This window comes from Carassius carassius, unplaced genomic scaffold, assembly GCF_963082965.1.
Source record: "Carassius carassius unplaced genomic scaffold, fCarCar2.1 SCAFFOLD_64, whole genome shotgun sequence".
Lineage (NCBI taxonomy): Eukaryota > Metazoa > Chordata > Actinopteri > Cypriniformes > Cyprinidae > Carassius > Carassius carassius.
Genome location: NW_026775161.1, coordinates 270,432 through 293,451, shown reverse-complemented (window position 1 = coordinate 293,451; position 23,020 = coordinate 270,432). Strand labels below are relative to the sequence as shown.

Genomic DNA, 23,020 nt, shown 5'->3' with positions numbered 1-23,020 from the left:
TGAAGTTCTTAGCAATGCATGTTACTAATCAAACATGATGTTTTGATATATTTACAGTAGGAAACTTACAAAATATCTTCATCGAACATGATCTTTATTTAATATCCTAATGATTTTTGGCATAAAAGAGAAATGTATAATTTTGACCCATACAGTGTATTGTTGGCTATTGCTACAGATATACACCTGTGCTATTATATCTAAGTCACTTATCAAAAGCGACTTACAAATGCGGACAATAGAAGCAATCAATTGTAGTATTAGAACAACTACAAACAAATCCAAAACTAAAAGCTAAAACTGTTTAAATACTACCTATACACGTTTAAAAAATAAAGAAATTAAATACAAATGACAAATACATACAACAGAATTTCAAAACGTAACATTTAAATGAAAAACAAAAAATAAAGCCAAAAACTATTCAAAATATTAAAGAAAAAAGGTAAAAAATATATTATAATAATTCTAACATAACGCATAAGCCAAAAACCAATAAAAACAACTACATGTGTATGTACAACCACACACACACACACACACACACACACACACATACACACACATTTATAAATTCAATGTATTACGTCATTTCTATTTAGTTTGTCGAAGTAGTAAAATAACTCAAATTAAATAAAACTAAAACTTACTAAATAACCTATACAGACATAATAAATTTAGACATAATTTAACTAAAATTTAAATAAATAACAAATACAAATAATACAAATGAATCAACAGTAGTTCACAGTAATCCCAAATAATAATACTGCCAAACACACATGCTAAAAATAACTTACTTACACATAGTAAGAAATGGAAAAAAATAAATAAAAAAGGAAACCGAAGCGAAACAAGTAGTAGGTAAGAGGAGAAATTAAAAGCTACCCTTCTCCGTTGCTGGTGTGCCTGCCGGTGGAGTCGATGGTCTTTACACTCTTAGTTCTTCACACGAGGAGGCTTCATGCTGCTTTTGTGCTCCATCACATACTGTATGTAGAATTGCAAGATATAAACCTGTAATTCTGAGAAGAAAAGTTAAAATTGAGAAATGTAAACGCAGAAGTGCAAGAAAAATAGTAAGAATTGTGAGAAAAGAAAAAAAATAGCAATTTTATTTATGTATTGTTTTATTTATTTTAATGAATTAACTGAAACATGCTTCCATTGTTTTGAACCTGGAACATTCCTTTGATTTACCCATTGTGTGCCACAGGGTTATCGTTATCTAAAACTAAAATCAAAAACATTATTATTACTTGAAATAAAATAAATGTAATAAATAAATAAGGAAATTTTGTTGCCAAAGCATAATTTCTCATTTTATTTTAGTGTAACTTTAAGGACTTAAATAACTTAAAACTGAAATAAAAATAATAAAAACTGCATAAACATATTTATGATTAAGAAATAAATTTAAAAAATTGAAAGGGTGATTGTGACTTTTTATCACACAATAGTAGTTTTGTTTTGTTTTTCACACAATTTAGAATTTAAAAAGACAGGAATTGTGAGAGAGTTACAATAAAGTCAGAATAAAGAGAAGATTGAAGGCCTGGAGTATGAGGTCGTGGTGTAGAAGAGGGGACTTTAGGAATATTCTTTGGCCAGACTGGGCACAAAGTGGAGATAGCAAGGGGCTACAGAGAGGGCCTGCAGATGCCCAACTCTCCTGAGAGAAGATATCGCCAGAAGAAAGGTAGTCTTGATAGTAAGACGGTGATCAGAGATCTCCTTGATAGGTTCGAAGGGAGGACTACAGAGAGCTTCTAGCACCACAGACAGGTCCCAAGTAGGTACATGAGATCGTACAGGAGGCCTCAGTCTCAGCACACTGCAGTTGGTTCTGAGACTGGAAGCTACGAGTTGTGCCCCCTCAGGGTCCACACCCACAACTCCGGGCAGGGGTGGATTATTGTGCCCTCCGCCTGTGAAAGGAGGTCCCTCCTGATGGGAATCTCTCATGGAGAGCTGTTGAGGAGGGAAATCAGGTCCGAGAACCATACTCAGTCGGGCCAGAACGAGGCTTCTAGCAGCAGATGGACCCCGTCACAGTGCACTCTCTCCAGAACTCTTGGGAGCGGAGCGATCGGGGGGAAAGGCATACAAATAAAGCCTCGGCCACGTCTGTACCATGGTATCCAACCCCAGTGGAGCTGGATGAGCCAAAAGAACCAGAGGGGACAATGCGATGTCAAGTCGCAAACAGGTCTGGCTGAGCCTGGCCAAAAATTCTCCATATCTGCTTCACCACCTAGGTGCAAAGCCTCCATTCCCTGTGGCCTTGACCCCTGCCTTGACAGGATGTCTGCTCCCATATTAAGATGCCCAGGACTGTGAACTGCTCTCAGTGAGAGGAGTTTGCCATGGGACCGCACAAGGATCTGGTATACTAGTTTGTGCAAATGGCGTGAGCGCAGACCTCCTTGGTGATTGATATAATAGATGACTTTGTTGTCAGTGCGCACCAACACATGCCCTCCAGTACCCAGTTTACTCTTCTGCGGTTACAACTCGAGTTACAACTCCAAAAGCTCCTCATACTGGAGCGATTGAGGCAGCGAGTCCTCACTGACACTCACCACGTCAACCTCCTCAGAAGAAGACAGGCAGAGCATTGAGTACGTTACCCGGGGGAAGTTACCGCAGAGCGGGCTTCTAATCCCAGGGAGCGGGTGCTGGATCTGGCGGGTGAGGAAGAAGATGGGGACTCGCCCGTCTCCATTACCCACAAGTGTAATCACTGCTCCTGCTTGGCAGAAGTGGGACCAGCACCATTGGGAACGCTAGAGAAGGTTCCCCCAGCAAAGAAAGGCTTCCGGGAGCAGAGAACATGCATAGAGAGACCTTGCAATGCTCATCGCTCGTGCATTTGAGCTTCCTGGTCACCCCGTCCGTGACGTCTCGCCCATCCATTGGACTTATTACACAAGTGGTTCAGAGCTGGTCACGCTGAAGGGCATTCCCAAAGTGACCTTCAACACAGCTAGAGTTCCCAAAGAGGAACATAAAATACAAAAATAAAATCTAATTTAAAATATTAAAAACTATAATAGTATTTTAGTGACCGTCAAATAACCCTGATATGCAGACATTTGACAATGAGCCTGTTTTTCATTAATCTTTCTGTTTTGAGGTGTTTTTCTGTGTGGTTTGCTGTAAGCATTCTGCAGCAGCAGAAGACATTGGGTTTGAGAAGGTCAGCTCATTATCTGCATTCAGCCTGGTTAAACTTCATGCAAAACATCTTTGGATTGTTTTTACTTCTTTAACATTTATACATTTAGAATTGCTGAATATATCTCTAAACATATTAGTATAAAGCATGCATGAGAAATGCTTCTATCTACATCGTGTGTACGAGTGAAAGCCGGGTTCATGCAGACGTCTGAAAGCATGCTGCGTGTTTGAGAGTCAGAGCATGGACCTGCAGTGCAAACAGAGTCACAAACACTGCAAAGTAACATCCGGGAAATCCATCTGCTCTGTTTTCCTGCATATGATCAGATTGTCTGGATCTGGTAAGAGTCTGCTGTGAATTTTGTGTGTCAGGAATAACTCTGAAACTCCAGCATGAGCACTCCAGCTCTCCATTGAGACACAGATGGTACTGTTGCTCTTCACATCTTGAAGGTTTTGGTCTAACATCTTAGGTTTGACAGAAATAATTTCCCTAAAATGGAATATATTGTAATTTCATGTAGTCTGGAGGAAATGTAAAGGAATGATCAGCATAAGTCAAATTAAATATTGCATTAAACATTAAATCAGCTAAACACAAACTTTTTAAAATGGCATATTAACCCTCTGGGCTTCTTCGTAAATGGGTTACACTTAGCTTCCTCCGGGTCAAAAAAGACCGAAGCCTTAAAAATGTAACTTTTTTTTTCCCAGGAAAACCAATCAAATATATTTTTGTTCAATAATATTTTTTGTATATTATTTAGAATTTTTAAAGATTTTTATGATACTTTGCATTAATTATATATTTTTTATGAGCAATTTTTTCCATTAGAATTAATATATATATTTTTATTTTATTTTAATTTTAATTTTTTTTCAATAAATGCACCATTGCACATCAAAATAGAGTGCAGGCCTAAAATAAAAAAAAATTCAAGTGAGAAGAGCGCCATCCAGTGGCTTTAAAATATAATAAATGTGTGTAATGTCCTGTAACCGCCTATAGGCTGCCATAGCTTTTTTTTATTTATTTTTTTTATTCCCATTTGGAAAGAAAAAAAATCGAATTACTAAGCAACCACTGAATGGAACAACACAATCTATATATCATTTTAAAGCTTAGGATCTCAGCTTTTTAATGCATCTAATCACATTTATTAACTCTTAACGAGTGCTGAGTAATCCCTCTAAAACCGAGTGTACCGCCAGCAGGCGCCACCTAGCTGCGAAAATATTCATTACCATATTTTTCAAAAATATTGCCTTGATTAACACAAAGTTGATGTCATTTGAAAGCTTAGGGTATGACCTTTACAGTGAATGTATCCACTTTGAAAAAATCTTAAGTATTGCTGAGTTATTTGGTGATAAATACAATTTCTTTTTTTTTCATAATCTATAAAATAATGTACTGCAATGTGTCAAAAACATCATACAGCTCATGAAACATTCACAGATCATTGAAAATGGCACTTCATTTTTTACAGCATATTATTACAATTACAATGAGCCTAAAATTAACATAATCTATTGCTTTTATGACTAGATATTCTTCATGGAGAAACAATTGCCCATGAGGGGGCGTCAAAGACTGTACAAAAAGGCTATCTCTGTTCCAAATGCTGTAACTTTTGATTCCTTTATCCAAATTATTATTATTTTTTATCCAGATGCAGCTAACATGTAGGGGGACTTCACTAAAAAAGAATTTTCCTCCTACCTTATTTCCTTCCTGAGTTATTCCATGACAAATAAGAAAGATATGCAAAATCATAATACAAATTATATATATATTTTGTCTTTTATCCGCAATTTCTCTGCAGGACAATGTCTAAATGTAATCTAATTTATATTTTTGAAAAATTTAAAAAGAGTTCTTTCAAACGATACCTACCTTTTGACTCTCCTTGCTATAGTTTTGGAGTTATTATGATTATATAGTAAAATATAGCAAAATTTGCTGTTTCAGTCTTACCAGTTAATTTCTCTGTGTGTGTGTGTGTTTGTGTGTGTGGGTGTGTGTGTGTGGGGGGGAGGGTGTCTTATTTGCACTCTTGATGTTTTAGAGTGTCACCCCTTCATTGCTGTACACTTTTTTTCTGCACAGTGGCTGATCTGTAGTTTGTACCACCAAAGTTTCTCTGAGTTTTCGGATTTTCTTGTATTTCCCATTCATTTCCTATGTGGGTCATTTTTGACCCGTAGGAAGCTAAGTGTGCAATTTTTTTTTACGACCCTTTAACATATCAGAATCATCTCCTTGATTTTTTTGTGTGTTCACATAGGTAATACAACAAAAGTCACCAAGTTTCATCCCCCTCCGATGAAGCAAAAAAATTTAAAAATTTAAAACGTACATGGTTTCGGTCTTTTTTGACCCGAAGAAGCCCAGAGGGTTTTAAACAAGCTGAAAAAATACAAATTACATGAAACCTGAGAGACAAGCACTGAGCTACACTATATATAATATAATATAATCTATCTGTTGTCTATTATATATCAGTGGCAACGGTCCTTCACGGGCATGTGTGTTATTGTGTTTGTGGCGAGTGCAGACACGTGATAATGTTATATATCAGAGGAAAATGGATGTTGTTATTTTTTTAAACCTTATTTTAGCAAGTTTAGCAACTGAGGAGAATATGCTTGTACTGGCCTATGTAAAAATCAGTAATTGTTCTCAAAGTCTTGAATGTTGTTTATTTGAATGTTGAATGTTTCTGTAGCTCTTCTGCTCACCGAGGCTGCATTTATTTGATTGCAAATACAGTTAAAACAGTGAAATATTATTACCATTTAAAACGGCTGTTTTCTATGTGATTGTGTGTCTTTGCTGCTCGAGAAACATATAGCACAATATTTTTATGGAAACATTTTATTTGTCAGGATTCACAAATGAATATGAAGTTCAAAAGAACAGCATTTCTTTGAAATAGAAATATACTGTAACATTATAAATGTCTTTCCTGACACTTTTGATTAGTTTAATTCATCCTGGATGGATGGATGGATGGATTGATGGTTGGATGGTTGTTAAGATGGATGGATGGATGGCTAGATGGATAGATGGATGGTTGGATGGATGGATGGATGGATGGATAGATGGATGGTTAGATGGATGGATGGTTGGTTGGTTGGTTAGATGGATAGATGGATGGATGGTTGGTTAGATAGATGGATGGATGGATGGTTAGATGGATGGATGGATGGATGAATGATGGATGGATGGATGGTTAGATGGATGGATGGATGGTTAGATGGATGGACGGATGGATGGATAGATGGTTGGTTAGATGGACGGATGGATGGATGGATGGATGGTTAGATGGATGGATGGATGGTTGGTTGGAAGGTTGGATGTTTGGATGGATGGATGATGTGTGTGGGCTGATGTTTTTCCTGTCATGAAGTGGATATTCAGATTATGCAATGTTGTATGTTAATTGTTGGCTATAGTTGAGAAGGTCACATTTTTATGCAGATTTTATGTTAGATAATACTTTATCATGCACATTAGATCTCTGAACAGAAAGCATTGGATGTGTGTTTAATGCCTTTGAGAAAGCATTGTTGTTGGTGGAAACAGGCTGCTGTGATATTCTGTGTGTGATTTCCCCTCGGACCCCATCTCATTTCACTCCAGTGTCTCTCGCTCTCTCTGCAAAAACAACATTATTACGCAGCGCGACCGGCCTGTCACCTGTGCTGCCAGAAACACATTCAGACTTCATCAGATGCTAATGCTGCTCCAGATGCACTGCTGCTCAAAGACTCACACTCTCACATATTAAAGAAATGACATTGTTTGTGTCATTTGAAGGAACTGCAGAATCATTGCAATTTATTTTGCCTTTACTTTTCAAATATGCCAATGCAATATAGGCCGAAAAGCACAGGTTTAAATGAGACACACAATGTCTTCAGAAGGGATTGCATGGCTTTGTTTTGCTCCAAGCTCAAATCCATCCAGTAAATGATGAGGTATAACCACATGCCACTATAGAGCTACACTTTTTAAAAAAATTATGTTTTGATGTTGTAAACAAAGATTATTGGAATTATTATTTCAGTTTTTATACTTCAGTGTTTTGTGCTTAATTCTTAAACTGACACACTGTAAAATTTTTAGGTTAGCTGCGATCTTAAGTTGTTGGTGTAATCTGATTAGATGCACAAGTTATTTAAACTTAAATGATATTAACCCTCTGAGGTCTAGGGGGTTTTGGGGGCCTGGAGAAGTTCTGTCATGCCCTGACTTTTGTGCTTTTTCAGTTGCTTCTAAACATATTAGTGGCTAAAGTCTGAAAACACTGTATTCAGTACAAATTGGGCTACAATAATATATAAATAGCTTGTATGTACATGATTTTGTTTTTGAGAAAACAACATTTATGCATGGTTAGTGAAAAACGTCTCAAGGTTACGAATGTAACCCTGGTTCCTTGAAGGAATGAGACGCTGGGTCAAGCGCTTTGGGGAACGTCCCTGACGAGACCTATCGTGTCCCTGACGAGACCAATCGTGTGCAATCTGTCCAACGGAAGGGCGTGACGTCACGGGCGGGGTGACGTAGCGACCAGGAAGCTATAAAAGCACGTGGCGTGCAGCTGGCTTCAGATTCGAGCAGGGAAGCAAGCGCCGGCAGGGGTGCCGGGAGTATGGCTCTGCGACGCAGCATCTCGTTCCTTCAAGGAAGCAGGGTTACATTCGTAACCTTAAGACGTTCCTTTTCAGGAACTCGAGCTGCGTCAAGCGCTTTGGGGAACGATGTGCCCACGCTGCCAGACTTCCAAATCCCTGCCTAGTGTGTATCCGAAGAGCACAGCTAAGGCTAGAGAACAGAAGAGCCTGGAGTGGCTCGCATGTCAAGGTCATAAAATCTGACAAATGTAGAGGGCGTTGACCACCCCGCAGCGTTGCAGATGTCCAAGAGGGACACACCTGCTGAGAAGGCCTTAGAGATTGCCATACCCCGAGTAGAGTGAGCCTTGGCACCAGAACCAGAGAGAACCAGAGGGGACATTGCGATGTCTCCTGAGTCGAAGTGCCAAACACTCTCCATATCTGTTTCACCACCTCGGGGTGAAGTTTCCATTCCCCGGGCCTCGGCCCCTGCCTCGACAGTATGTCTGCTCCCACATTCAATCTCCCAGGATAATACACTACTCTGAGCGACAGGAGTTTGCCCCTGGGACCACAGAAGTATCTGGTGTGCCATCTTGTACAAGGGGCGTGAACGCAGACCCCCCGGTGATTGATATAAGAGACCACTGATGTGTTGTCGGTGCGCACCAACACATGGTGACCTCTCAGGTCTGGGAGGAAATGTTTCAATGCTCGATAGACTGCTAGCATCACTAGGCAATTGATGTGCCATGTCAGATGGCGACCACTCCACAGACCGAGGGGAAAGGGTGGCCACTCATGACCGCACCCCAACCGGTGAGGGACGCGTCTGTCGCTAGCGTTACACGGCGACAAGGAGCTCCCAGCACCGGGCCCTGATTCAAGAACCAAGGTTTCTTCCACATGTCTAAGGCACGAAGGCATCGCTGCGTGACCTTGATAACTCGAAGTGGATTTCCCCTCGGGGAAAAGCCCTTGGACTTAAGCCACCACTGTAGGGGTCTCATGTACAGCAGGCCAAAAGGTATCACGTTGGACACAGCTGCCATCAGACCTAACAATCTCTGAAGTTGTTTGACAGTGAGTGACTGGCCCTCTTTGACTCTCTCGACTGATGTGAGAATCGACTCGATCCGAGCAGGAGACAGACGTGCCTGCATCGTGGTCGAATTCCACACTACGCCTAGATAGGTGGTTCTCTGAACTGGAGAAAGTACACTCTTCTTGGCGTTTAGTCTCAAACTCAGCTCCCCCATATGTGCGAGAACAATATCTCGATGTCGAACCGCCATCTGCTCTGATTGAGCTAGAATCAACCAATCGTCGATATAATTTAGAATGCGGATGCCCTGCATACGAAGGGGTAACAGAGCTGCATCTACACATTTTGTGAACGTGCGGGGTGAGAGTGTGAGGCAAAAGGGAAGTACTCGATATTGATAAGCTTTGCCCCCGAAAGTGAACCTCAGAAACTTCCTGTGTTGTGGAAGGATGGATATGTGGAAGTATGCGTCTTTGAGATCTATCGTGACAAACCAGTCCTCGGATCTGATTTGAGCTACAACCTGCTTGACAGTGAGCATTTTGAACTTCAGTGGCATAACTGAGCGGTTCAGGTGACGTAAGTCTAAGATCGGACGCAACACCCAATCCTTCTTTGGAACTATGAAATACTGGCTGTAAAACCTGGATTCCGTGTCTAGAGGAGGGACCACCTCGATAACCTCCTTCCTTAATAGGGTATTCACTTCTTGTTCCATCACCAGAGCCTGCCGGGGGCCGACAACTGTCGGTGTAACCCCGTTGAATTTCGGTGGTGAATGACCGAACTGAAAGCAGTAGCCTTTTTCTATTGTACGCAGGACCCACTGAGATACATTTGGCAGTAGTTTACACGCTGCTAAATAATCTACTAAGGGAATCAGTCTCTCGAGACTGACCTCTGGTGTAAGAGGCCCCCGAAGGGGCGGCGAGCATTCCAGCTCCGCTACGCTCGCGGGCGGAAGTAACTGGGAGCAGCGCTCGCTGGAGGCCGCTGCGCCCTGAAACTCTGGCAGGGTTGGCAGACCGACCTCCTGAGGGCACTGAGGTGAGGCGGCACCGTATAATGATGTGGACCGCGCTCTACCCCAGTAGGGGCTACCCTCAGGATCCTTGAGCCTCTGGCGTCAGGATCTTCTTGTCGAGGACTTCCGGGTCTCGATAACAGTTCTTAAATCAGGCTTAGCCTTGGAAGTCCCCGACTCAGAGCGTCACTGAGGCCCTCGCTCCCATCGTGGGGGAGCACGAGCGTTGACACTCTGTCTTTGCTCTTCTCTGTATGAGGAGCCGGTATGTGGCGTGGTCATATCCCACCCAGATGCACCACAAGAGCGACGAGGGAGGAAATTCTGGGACGCCGCCGCCTGTTTCCATGCCTCCTGGAACCTGTCGACGACAGTATTGACTGTGTCGCCAAACAGGCCAGAAGGCTGAAGCGGGGCGTCCAGGAGGCAGACCCTGTCTCTTTCTTTGATTTCTGACAGGGTCAGCCACAAATGCCTCTCCGCGGCCACTAAGGCTGCCATAGACCGCCCAATTGCGCGAGCGGTCTCTTTAGTGGCGCAGAGGGAGAGATCAGCGGTCTTTCTAAGCTCTTCAATATCTTCAGACTTGATCCCCTCTCCCTCATCGATATCTCCCAGCAGGTCGGCCTGATAAGCTTGTAGGACTGCCATGGTGTGAAGGCAAGCCCCAGCCTGACCTGCTGCCACATAACATTTGCCCACCAGCGATGATGTAACTCTAAGAGGCTTGGTGGGCAACGTCGGAGCCTTTAGAGACGATGCCGATCCGGGCGACAGATAGCCCGCGAGCGTCTGTTCGACCCGTGGCATCGCTCTATAACCCCGTTCTCCCAGCCTCATCACGTTGCCATAATATTGTGAATCGGGGCCAAAGAGGCGGGTCGAACAAGGATGATTCCATGATCTCGATATCTCGTCGTGGAGATCAGGAAAATAAGGTAGGCTCCGATGTGGAGGTGGTTGCCTCGGCCGCAGAAAGCGTTCATCTAATTTGCTTCTCTGTGGCTCAGAATGTTTCTCAGCAGGCCGTTCGATTTTTAATTTATCTACTGCGCGTGTAACCACCTCCAAAAGCTCCTCATACTGGGGCGACAGGGGTGGCGAATCCCCAGCAACAGTCTCCACATCGACCTCCTCGGAGGAAGAGAGGTGAAGAGCTGATCCCTCACCCTGGGGGGAAGAAACCGACGAGCGTGCTTCTGAACCCAGGGTTTGGGCGCCAGATCTGGCAGATGAGGAAGGAGATAAGGACTGGCCCGTCTCCATTCCTTCTGACAGATCCACCTGCAAACCCCACGAGTGCAGCAGCCGTTCTGCCTTGGCAGAAGCGGGGCCAGCACCGCGGGGAACGCTGGTGAAGGCTCCCTCCTCGAAGAGAGCCCTCCGGGATCGAAGCGTCGGCATTGGCAATCGTTCACAATGCGGACAGTCGGCCCCCTCGAGAGCCTACTCAGCGTGCTTCGATCCCAGGCAAGCCACGCAGAAATTGTGTGTATCCCCACTCGTAAGGTAGCGAGGGCAGGGAGGAACACACAATCTATAACGTGGCTTGGAATCGCCCTTAATATGTTTGGTCTTTGCTTTTACTTTAGGCATATTGAGCTGTTTTAGCGATCTTTTAATGGCTAAGAGACAGACAACAATAAATAGGACCAACGGGACAGACTTTTGACATGCACACACAGAGCATAGGTGTCAACTATCATGAATATCATTGTGATTTACACCTGAGAAGACAAAGACCCGCATAATGAGCTGCATAATTGGCCTTTCAGTCAGCTGTGTGTCACTGAGAGGGAGGAGTTACAAGAAAGAATGTGAGGACAAAATAAATCTATATAATTTTATGTTTGTAGTTTATTTTGAATATATTTAATTATCCCACAACATAATTTAATATTCACTTGTGAGTGCAGTTAAACAGTTTATTAGGAACAATCAAAGCTGACTTTCAAACTGAATTTTTTGCATCATTACTCCAGTCACAATCCTTCAGAAATCCTTTTAACAATCTTATTTTCCACAAAAAAAAAGAAAAGAAAAAAAAACATTATTACATTATAAGGATGTATATCATTATTGACATTATTAACATTATTGTGATGGTCACTGATACTAGTAGTACAGTAGAACATTTAGATGATGTAAATTAAACTTCATAATATTTCACTTGATTATACATTTAGTCAGGAATTATAAGTTTGGAAAAAGTCTAACTAGTAAAATGTTTACACGTTATGTGAAAATTAGTACAAGTATATAAATAAATAAAAAGAGACTTAGTCATGTTTATGATCTCTGCTGAATAAAGTGCTTCATTCTTTTTTATGAGGAAATCCTGAGGTAATCCTCAGCACATCGTGAAAAACGCACATCACATTTTTTTTCATTACTTTATCTCAGAATATTTGTTTTTTGAATATTTGTAGTTTAAAAGTAGACATGCCAAGCTTTCTATAGATATCTCTCTCATGTCTCTTCGTTGAGTATTCACAGAGTTACAGTTCATTTTAATGACATGTTTGTAAATGAAGATCAGCGCAGACAAAGGCTGCAGACAGCACACCTTGTTTGTTATCTTTATTTTATAAGTGCAGAAAGTTTTGTTGTTATTATGTGTTAATACAAAAAAAGTACACCCTTTACAGATTCGATTGATGTATTGCTCTTATCTGTACGATTAAAACTGAAAGTGTAATTTAATTTCTTTTCGGGGTTATCAGGAGAAAATGACTCATAAAGCGTATCCGCGACTCCAGAGGGTTTTAACCCATCCAAGTGCACACACACAGAGCAGTGAGATTATTATTCCACAACAGATGATGTCCAAAAAGGTCAGGAACACACACGAGGTAACATTCACAATACTCGGCAAAACAAAACTGAACAGGCTTGACTTTAAGTGCAAACAAATGAGGATAATTAATAGAACTCAGGTGAACAGAATGACACAATCAAACATGAGGAGAAATTAAGGTCATACTAACCACATAGGGAATGAAAACACGACAAGACAGTTCTGTGGTGTGACATATATATATATATATATATATATATATATATATATATATATATATATATATATATATATATTATGTAAACAAAAATGTTTATTTTGAATGCAATTAATTGCGATTAATCATTTGACAGCACTAGTATTTATATATTTTTTTTGTGTGTATTCATGAATGCCTTTTTGCTAAGCCCTGGATATCTCCTCACTCCAGCTGACAACTGAGCCCCTGTGTGTGTGTGTGTGTGTGTGTCTGTGCAGGACCCAGCACCACCTGTACGGAGGGCTCCTGTCATCATCAGGGGGTGTGTCTGCAGCAGTGGGAGGGCTTCTCGTGTGACTGCACCATGACGTCCTACGGGGGCTCGTACTGCAGCGATCGTGAGTACACACACCATCGCCGTCTTCTGCAGCGATCCTGGCCACAGATCACACTGTAGTGTTCACAGAAGTACTTTTTATTCCAGCTCTAAACCGGCTTCTGTAGAATATATAAACTGTTTATATATAAACTATAATTAAAATATAAATGTCCATAATAATTAATGTCATGAAGGGGGTCATGTGAACAACCAAGAAGCGTAAAGGCGCATCCGGCAAGCGCGCATGTTAGCCTCTGCTGAAGCAAGCACCTGCAGGGATGCAGAGAGTATGGCAAAGAGATGCAGCGTTTCTTTCCCTTCAGGGAACCATGGTTACATACGTATCATCAAGACACTCCCTTTCAGGAACTTGAACTTGGGACCCTGAGGTAGATGTCAGATCGAGACTGTAGAACTGCATGAATGTGTGCGGAGAGGACCAGCCTGCCTCAGCGCAGACATCTTAAAGGGCCACGTCCACTGATAAGGCCTTGGAGGCCATCATAACCCTGGTCAAGTGCGCTCTGACCCCTGTAGGTGACTGGAGGCCAGAGGACTCATAGGCCAGTGTGCTAGTCTCAACCACCCACTGACTCTGGGTTTTCAAGGTCGCAGGAACCTCTTTCTTAGGTGGACCAAAGCAAATGAACAACTTGTCTCAGCCTCAGACGTCACGCCCACAGACCGTTGGCTAAACGTCTGATGCATAAGGCACACAAAAGTTGAAACACTTCAGGAGTTTCCAGGATTTTTGGGAGACGTGTGTCGCTTTCTTTAGCATTCCATCTGGAAATAAAGATGCCTTGACACCAAACCACATCATGAAAGAAGAAAGGCGTCGTGTTTACAACTGTGACGACTAGCGCTTATCAGAATCAACTAAATGCTGGATTTTCAAAAATATGTAAAAAATGTGAAGTTTGCAGCATAGACTCTTTAAAATAAGTCTGAAAGTTTTACACACTGGTCTGTTATTGTTGCGACATTTCCACACGCCGAAATGTGATAATGAATTAAATGAGCTGTGATTTGGTTGTTTGACATGTTGGTCAAACGGCCTCATGGGCTGCCTTGGCTAATGAAAGCCGCCATGGATTCTAGATCTTCAGCCGTCAGTCTGAATGAACAACTGATCTGCCTTATGCCACTGTGCAGCTCTGTGAACGTAAGTATCTAGTGCTCACACTGGACAAAGCAGATTGAGTCTTTCCTGGCCTGCTTCCTGGAATGGAGGAGGACAAAAGGCTTGCAGCACAATGGGACCAGACAACGAGGGGGACACTTTAGGGACCTACCCAGGTCTCGGGTAGAGGAATGTCCTAGCCATGCCCAGGGAAAACTCCAGGGATGACAAAGCAAGTGCCTGGAGGTCCTCCATCCTCTTCAGTGAGGATATAGTGAGCAGGAAGATCATCTTAAGTGTGAGGAACTGCCAGGTCCCATAAGGGCACCTTGGTGCACTGTACAGGCCTTAGCCTCTGGGTGCCATGGAGAAAACGTGTAACTAATGGGTGTCTTTCCACTAACTGAGACCGGATGCTGTCAGGTGTGCCTCCTCAGGGGCCACGCCCACAACTTCCATAACTCCGGGCATGGGTGAAGGATGACTCTGTAGTGGAGAAAGCACACTTTTCTTGGTATTCAGCCGTAACCCCATCTCTTTCATATGGGTGAGGATGACGTCTCGATGCCGAGCCGCCATCTCCTCTGACTGAGCTAAAATCAACCAACCGTAAATTAGTATGTGGATGCCCTGGAGTCGCAACGGAGCCAAGGCAGCATCCACAAACTTTCTGAAAATGTGGGGTGAGAGTGACAGGTTGAACGGAAGAACCCGATACTGGTATGTTTCACCCTCGAAAGCAAACCTTGGGAACTTCCTGTGTTGAGGAAGCATGGATACATGGAAGTATGCCTCCTTGAGATCTATCAATGGGGAAGTCGTGGCCTAATGGTTAGAGAGTCGGACTCCCAATCGAAAGGTTGTGAGTTCGAGTCCCGGGCCGGCAGGAATTGTGGGTGGGGGGAGTGCATGTACAGTTCTCTCTCCACCTTCAATACCACGACTTAGGTGCCCTTGAGCAAGGCATTGAACCCCCAACTGCTCCCCGGGCGCCGCAGCATAAATGGCTGCCCACTGCTCCGGGTGTGTGCTCACACTGAATTGAATTAGTTTGTTAGCGTGGTTCAGTAGATGCAGATCTATGATTGGACACAACCCCCCATGCTTTGTTGGAACGCTGATTCTCTCTCTCGAGGAAGGAACACATTCTATGGCTTACTTTTTCAAGAGAGTTTCTACTTCTTGTTCCAATACCAGAGCCTGCTCAGGGCCCACTAATATAGGAATAACCCTGTTGAAGCGAGGTGGACGAGAACCAAACTGGATTCTCTACAGTGTGCAGGACCCATTGTGAGACATTTGTCAGAAATTTCCACGCTGTCAGAAAGTCTTCTAAGGGAACCAGCTGCCCAAGCATGCTCCGCTCCCAAGCAGACAGCACACAAATCGTGTACATCCCCACCTGAGAGATAGAGTGGGCAGGGAAGAACACATGACTTGAAATGCTGTCTGCTCGCCACATTACATTTTGATTTACACTTTGGCACTTTGGCAGATGCGCTCACTGAAGAGCATGAAACTAACATGTGCGTTTGCCAGATGTACCTTTATGCTTCTTGGTTGCTCATGTCACCCTGCTCTCTTGAGACTGGCCTCTGGCATCACTAGAGGAGCCACTATATTGCCCTGAAGTGGATAGCCTGCAGGGAACGACTGAACTGACTGCTCTAACATGAGCATATTCCCACCAGGCCATTAAAAATGACATCCAGCCTGGTTGAGAATCTACCGAGATAAGGACAAGCATGTCTTGAAGCCCTCCGCTATATCCAGTTGCGATCCCCACAATAACAACTGCAGCTGTGCTTTAGCAACAGTGGGCGAGACCCAGCTGGATCTCGAACCTGGCTGCTTTCCTCCAGCTGCCCAAGCATGCTCCGCTCCCAAGCAGACAGCACACAAATCGTGTACATCCCCACCTGAGAGATAGAGTGGGCAGGGAAGAACACATGACTTGAAATGCTGTCTGCTCGCCACATTACATTTTGATTTACACTTTGGCACTTTGGCAGATGCGCTCACTGAAGAGCATGAAACTAACATGTGCGTTTGCCAGATGTACCTTTATGCTTCTTGGTTGCTCATGTCACCCTGCTCTCTTGAGACTGGCCTCTGGCATCACTAGAGGAGCCACTATATTGCCCTGAAGTGGATAGCCTGCAGGGAACGACTGAACTGACTGCTCTAACATGAGCATATTCCCACCAGGCCATTAAAAATGACATCCAGCCTGGTTGAGAATCTTCAAGGCCTTCAGGGATGATGATGAGAACGGGGAGAGATAGCTCGCAAGCGCCTGCTCCACTGCAGGCATCGACCCATAACCCTTCTCATTCAGCCCCATGATGTTCAAGTAGTCGGTGATTGTTGGACTGAAAAGTCGGGCTGAGTATGATTGCTCCCATGGTCTTGACACTTTGGCAAGGAGATCTGGGGAAGTTCATGAAGTCCCCGTCATGAAGGTTGTGATTTCATTCTTAGGAAATTCTTATCCAACTTGCTTTTGGGATGAGCGTCCTCTTTCTCTGCTGGCCAATCGATGTTGAGCTCAGCTACAGTGGTTGAGGACCGAGATAAGGACAAGCATGTCTTGAAGCCCTCCGCTATATCCAGTTGCGATCCCCACAATAACAACTGCAGCTGTGCTTTAGCAACAGTGGGCGAGACCCAGCTGGATCTCGAACCTGGCTGCTTTCCTCCAGCTGCCCAAGCATGCTCCGCTCCCAAGCAGACAGCACACAAATCGTGTACATCCCCACCTGAGAGATAGAGTGGGCAGGGAAGAACACATGACTTGAAATGCTGTCTGCTCGCCACATTACATTTTGATTTACACTTTGGCACTTTGGCAGATGCGCTCACTGAAGAGCATGAAACTAACATGTGCGTTTGCCAGATGTACCTTTATGCTTCTTGGTTGCTCATGTAACCCTGCTCGTGACATCTCAATTCAGTTTTTGATTTCACACATGCTTCAGAATGTGGTCTTGTTAAAAAGAGTTTTTGTGTGCACATCCCACCTTCTGGCAGGTGCTGGACAAAGAAAGACTACTGAGGTGAAGAAATGTAATGTCCGCAACACTGCTAACTCCCATAATTTATTAAAAAACAAGCAACGTTTCGACCCTCAGGTCTTCATCAGGCTTAATATCAATGTGAAGTGAAATCACCTTTAAATAGACACAGGTGATCACCTTAATCCAGCTAATTTAAAATGAGCAGCAACAGGACTACGTTCATCTCCTGTTCTGATGGTGCTTCTGTGCTCACTGATCCTAGTCCGTAGCGCTCTCGTTGTTTTACCGACATATGATAAGCCACATGGGCAACTGATTAAATAAATAACATGTGTGGTACTACATGTAATGGTGCCGCGAATAGATAGTGTCTTACCAGTGTGTGGATGATTAAAATTTTTACATTTATGCGTATACGAGCACTGGGCACAACTTCCACATCTATAATTACCCTCTTGCATGTTAAAAAAGGAGTTGTAAGTTGTGGACGTATATCATTCTTAACTAGATGGTCTTTTAAGTTAGAAGCACGCTTAAAAATAAGCTTAGGTTTTTCTGGGAAGACTCTGATTAGTTTGGGGTCCGAATCAATAATGTGCCAGTGTTTGTAAACAGATTTTCTAAATTCTGATACAAGTGGAGAGTTTTTTACACAGCATAAAGGAGACTTATTTGGGGGTTTTGTGCGTTTATTTGATCGAAGGCACTCATCTTGCGTTGTCTGATCAAAACGTTCTTTTGCCGAATCCACCCAATCTTGTTTGTACCCTCTATTGAGGAATCTTTTTGTCAAGTCCGCAGCCTGCTTTGAGTAAGATGTGTTATCGCTGCATATTCTGCGTACACGATTAAACTGACTTATTGGGAGACTTTTGACCAACGGCCTGGGATGAAAACTATCCCCATGCAATATAGTGTTGCGATCTGTAGGCTTGCGAAAAAGATCAGTTTTTAAGACCGTACCATCTTTATATATCTGGATATCCAGGAAACTGATGCGTTGTTTATCATATTCCAGAGTAAATTTTAAATATCCATTACAAGAGTTCAAATACTCCTGAAAGTCATTTAATACATCCACTATGCAATCAATAATCAGAAAAATATCGTCAATAAACCTCTTGTAAAATACGATCTTAGAGTAAAATGGATTTCTCTGATGCAGCACAAATTGATTCTCAAAAAGACCCATAAATAAACAAGCATAATTAGGGGCCATTTTGCTTCCCATGGCAGTGCCTTTCTTTTGTATATAAAACTCATCTTGGAAGCGAAAGAAGGTATTGGTAAGAACTATGTTCGCCAAGTCTAATATGCACTCAGTGCTAGGTTTTGACTCCGCCTTATTCAAAGATAGAAAATACTGAAGTGCTTCTAGGCCACCATCATGTGGAATATTTGTGTACAAACTCTGAACATCAAAAGTGGCCAACAACCAATTATCAGAAATATGATCAAAGGTCTTTAGTGAATTGATAAAATTGATAGAGTCACGTATATAAGAAGGAAGGGTAACCACTTCTGATTTAATAAAATAATCAACGAAGGCAGACATATTTTCCGTTAGGCTACCAATCCCACTGACAATAGGTCTTCCCTTCAGAGGGGTATCTAAGCCCTTGTGGATTTTAGGGAGTGTATAAATTACAGGGATCACTGGATGTTCAATCTTAAGAAACTCAAAGGCATTTTTGTCAAATTCACCATTATTAAAGTGATGTTCTAATTGAGAATATACCCCGTTCTTCAACCTATTAGTGGGATCAGATGATAATCTCTCATAGAATGTACAATCACTTAATTGTCTTTTAATTTCATTTTCATAATCCACAACATTTTGCAAAACAACAGCTCCCCCCTTATCAGCAGGCCGTACCACAATTCTATTGTCCTTACTCAGATCCATTACAGCTATTCTTTCCTCTTTAGTCAGGTTATTGTACACTTTATATTCTTTTTTATTTTTTAGTAGACCCTTTACATCATTCTCAACCAAACGACAGTATGTATCCAAAGAGGCATTACGGTGCTTAGGAGGAATAAAAGTTGATCTTTTCTTAAAGCACTTACAACTCCTTTTTTTAACATGCCAGAGGGTAATTATAGATGTGGAAGTTGTGCCCAGTGCTCGTATACGCATAAATGTAAAAATTTTAATCATCCACACACTGGTAAGACACTATCTATTCGCGGCACCATTACATGTAGTACCACACATGTTATTTATTTAATCAGTTGCCCATGTGGCTTATCATATGTCGGTAAAACAACGAGAGCGCTACGGACTAGGATCAGTGAGCACAGAAGCACCATCAGAACAGGAGATGAACGTAGTCCTGTTGCTGCTCATTTTAAATTAGCTGGGCATAATGTCAGCGCCCTTAGATATATTGGGGTTGAGCGGGTCAACAAACCGTTTAGAGGAGGTGATCATGGTAAAAAGCTTCTCCAACGGGAAACTTTTTGGATTTACTATTTAAACACATTATCTCCTTATGGTCTTAATGAAGATTTTGACATAAAGCCATTCTTATGAGTACATTTGTGTTCGAGCCATGCTTACAATGAGTGCATTTGTGTTTCTGCATGTAGGCTATGTATGTTGATTGTTTTCTCCATACAACTGTTCCCTTAATTGAGTAATAAGTGGGGTTATTATGACTTGTAATTGTCACATGACTTGTATTTGTGTGTGTCTAATTAAGGTGATCACCTGTGTCTATTTAAAGGTGATTTCACTTCACATTGATATTAAGCCTGATGAAGACCTGAGGGGTCGAAACGTTGCTTGTTTTTTAATAAATTATGGGAGTTAGCAGTGTTGCGGACATTACATTTCTTCACCTCAGAATGTGGTCTTGCCAGGGTGTTCCCAAAGTGCTCTACGCAGCTCAAGTTCCTAAAGAGGAACATCTGGATGATAATATAGATACATAGTGTTATGATATAAACAGTAATAACAATACAAGCAGTTGCTGTATAGTGAGCTATATATCACTGTACGTGAGTGTAAATATAATATATACATCTGACGACTTTTATCCTTTTCTTTATATTGTTTCCTCTTTTGTAAAGTTGTTGAAATCCTTTCAAGGTTTTTTTTTTATCCTGCTGTCATTCACAGAAATGTGTGACGGGTCCACTGTTCCTCTGTGATGAACATGTAGAGGTGTTATAGATGTAAATCACACAGCATCTGTGACTCTGATCTCCTCTGCGCTGCTCTACAACTGAACCAATGGTTTTACTGCTGTTTGTTTGATCTGTGTGTGTGTGCGTGTGTGCTGAGTACACGCCATCTTCATTATCTGTTCCTGCGTGTAATTTGATGTTAATTTAATCTCATCTCTTAATTGGCTGATTTATTGTGGTTAATAATTGGTTTTTCGAGGTCTCCCTGTTGGTTTAGTTGGATTAATTGTTCGATAAGTGAAAGACACAAGACACACTGGAGCGTTAGCTTACGAATCTGAGTACTTCCTGTTTCCTGTAGATCTGCAGTGTAGTGAGCGTCTTTCTGGTATTACTAGACTGGCTCAGACCAGAAGCTGTGTTTAGTGTCGATGGAGCACTGCTAGCAAAGCTTACCTGCTGAAACAGATTAACTAGATTAATTGTTATGGCTAAGTTAGTTAAGAAGGGTTTAAACATAAGCTGGATACTAGACGGTTGTGAAATAAAATGATTAAGGTGAACCAGACAGAATCCAAACCCATACTTTAAAAATAAACGAAAACAACTTGAACCCATTCATAGTTGCTTTTTTCCTTTTCTTTTTTAATCAGTATATAATAAAAAAAACTGTTTTAATAAGTATAAAATTATAACTATATTTTTTATTGTTATTATTTTATACAGTTTTTTTTTTTACTTTTCTTTTTAATTGTTTAAAAAAAAATCTTAAAAAATGTTTCTCTGATGCGTGAGTTAACTGAGCAGGTCTCTGGGTGACTGGTGTGTGTGATTCTGTCTGCTGTATCTTGCACGCTTCTGCATCTGTATGTGTGACTGCTGATAAAGTTATTTTCATGTCGTCTCAACTTCAAAGAAAAAACGCTCACACTCCTTTCACTCTTTGGTCTTTCGGTGGTTTCTCTGCTGTGAGCATTTCACTTGTTCAAACAGCCTTCAGCGTTTGTTTCTTGATGACCTGATTTGACACAATCTGTATTCTAAGTGCAGTAGAAATAAACACACACACTAACACACATACACAAACTCACTCTCTCTCTCTCTCTCTCTCTCACACACACACACACACACACGGTGTTTACTGATGTATTTTAGAAATGCTGTTTTACTGAATTCTTGCATCATTATATCAATAATTTCTTGTTTATTACCGTGAAGCTGCTTTGGCACAGTCTGTATTCTAAGTGCAATAGAAATAAATATGACTTGACTTGACTTGACACACACATGCACCAGCAGAGACACACACACACACACACACACACACACAGGGACTTCTTTCTAACTGGTCAATCTGGCTGTGAATACATAATTTAGAGCTGAAAGATTTGTGTGTTTTCATCTGCAGCTGCAAAACACACACACACACACTATCTTTCACACACACAAACTGATTTACATGTAAATGAGGTCATCCCAAAGGCATTTATTAAATAGTGTGTTCTGTTTTTATGTGAATCAGTATGCAGTGATAAGCGTTCAAACAACAGTGCGCTGGATTGTTCTTTGTTTGTTTTGGTTCTGGTCGCAGTTATTGTGTGTTTTCATTATATAATGTTACGTACTGTATAATAGTGCTGTCAGTCTGATCAGATGAGTCCTGACGCGCTCAGATCAGCTGATGTCACTTCCTGTCCATCATCACGCAGAAGGTCAGGTTGAGTCCACTGACCTGCGGAGCAGCGGAAGAGACTGCTTTTTAACGACAGCACGTGTAAAATAGCAATCAATGTCATTACTGATCATCATCATCATGAGTGCTGCTATCAACTGAAACAAAGAGACTAACAGTACAGTGTCGTTTACCCTTTGGCAAGCAACACCCCCGAATAAACTATATAAGTTTATGAAATAAACTGATAGGAATGAGTGACATTCAGTGATTTCTGTGTTCTGATTGGCGGCGGAGACGTCATGTGACTGATCTCGTTCCACAGCATGTCAAGTGTTTGTTTGGTCAGTCTGAAATGTCCAAGCAAAGTCTGTCGTAGGGTTGGAAACGATTAATTGATTATATAAATGTACCTTTGAAGGTTTTAACTATCTTCAGAAAAGATTTGAAGGCATTTTGTTTTCATCTTCGCTCCATGTAATAGCTAATAAATCAGTGTTCTTAATCATAATGGTGCTTTGTCTACAGAGGTTACGGGAAACAGCTGTAATTCTGCTGCTCCATCAGCGCCACCTGCTGTCAGAGAGTGGATCTACAGACACTCACATTCACATTCAGCCTTGTGCAGTTTCTGTCCGGATAAAAAACAGACTGAATCTGCATGGCCTGTAAATTTTGACTGGTTGATGAAAAACAAACTTATGTGGATTCTACACATTTAAACAATTTGGATAAGTTATCTAGAATTATTTACGGAGCAGATAAAATACATATGATCATTTATTAATTATCATTTTGACATATAATATAATTCTTTATATACTTA

At 41.8% G+C, this 23,020-nt stretch overlaps 1 protein-coding gene across 7 annotated transcripts in view; it reads left to right on the top strand.

Moving 5' to 3' along the window:
• LOC132137490 (neurexin-2-like) overlaps positions 1–23,020 on the top strand; it is a 430,743-nt gene that overhangs the window by 290,025 nt on the left and 117,698 nt on the right. For all 7 annotated transcript variants that reach the window (XM_059547511.1, XM_059547513.1, XM_059547509.1 and 4 more), the window contains one exon: positions 13,150–13,269. In XM_059547511.1, the coding sequence (XP_059403494.1) occupies positions 13,150–13,269 (120 nt within the window). The remainder of the gene's footprint in view (positions 1–13,149; positions 13,270–23,020) is intronic.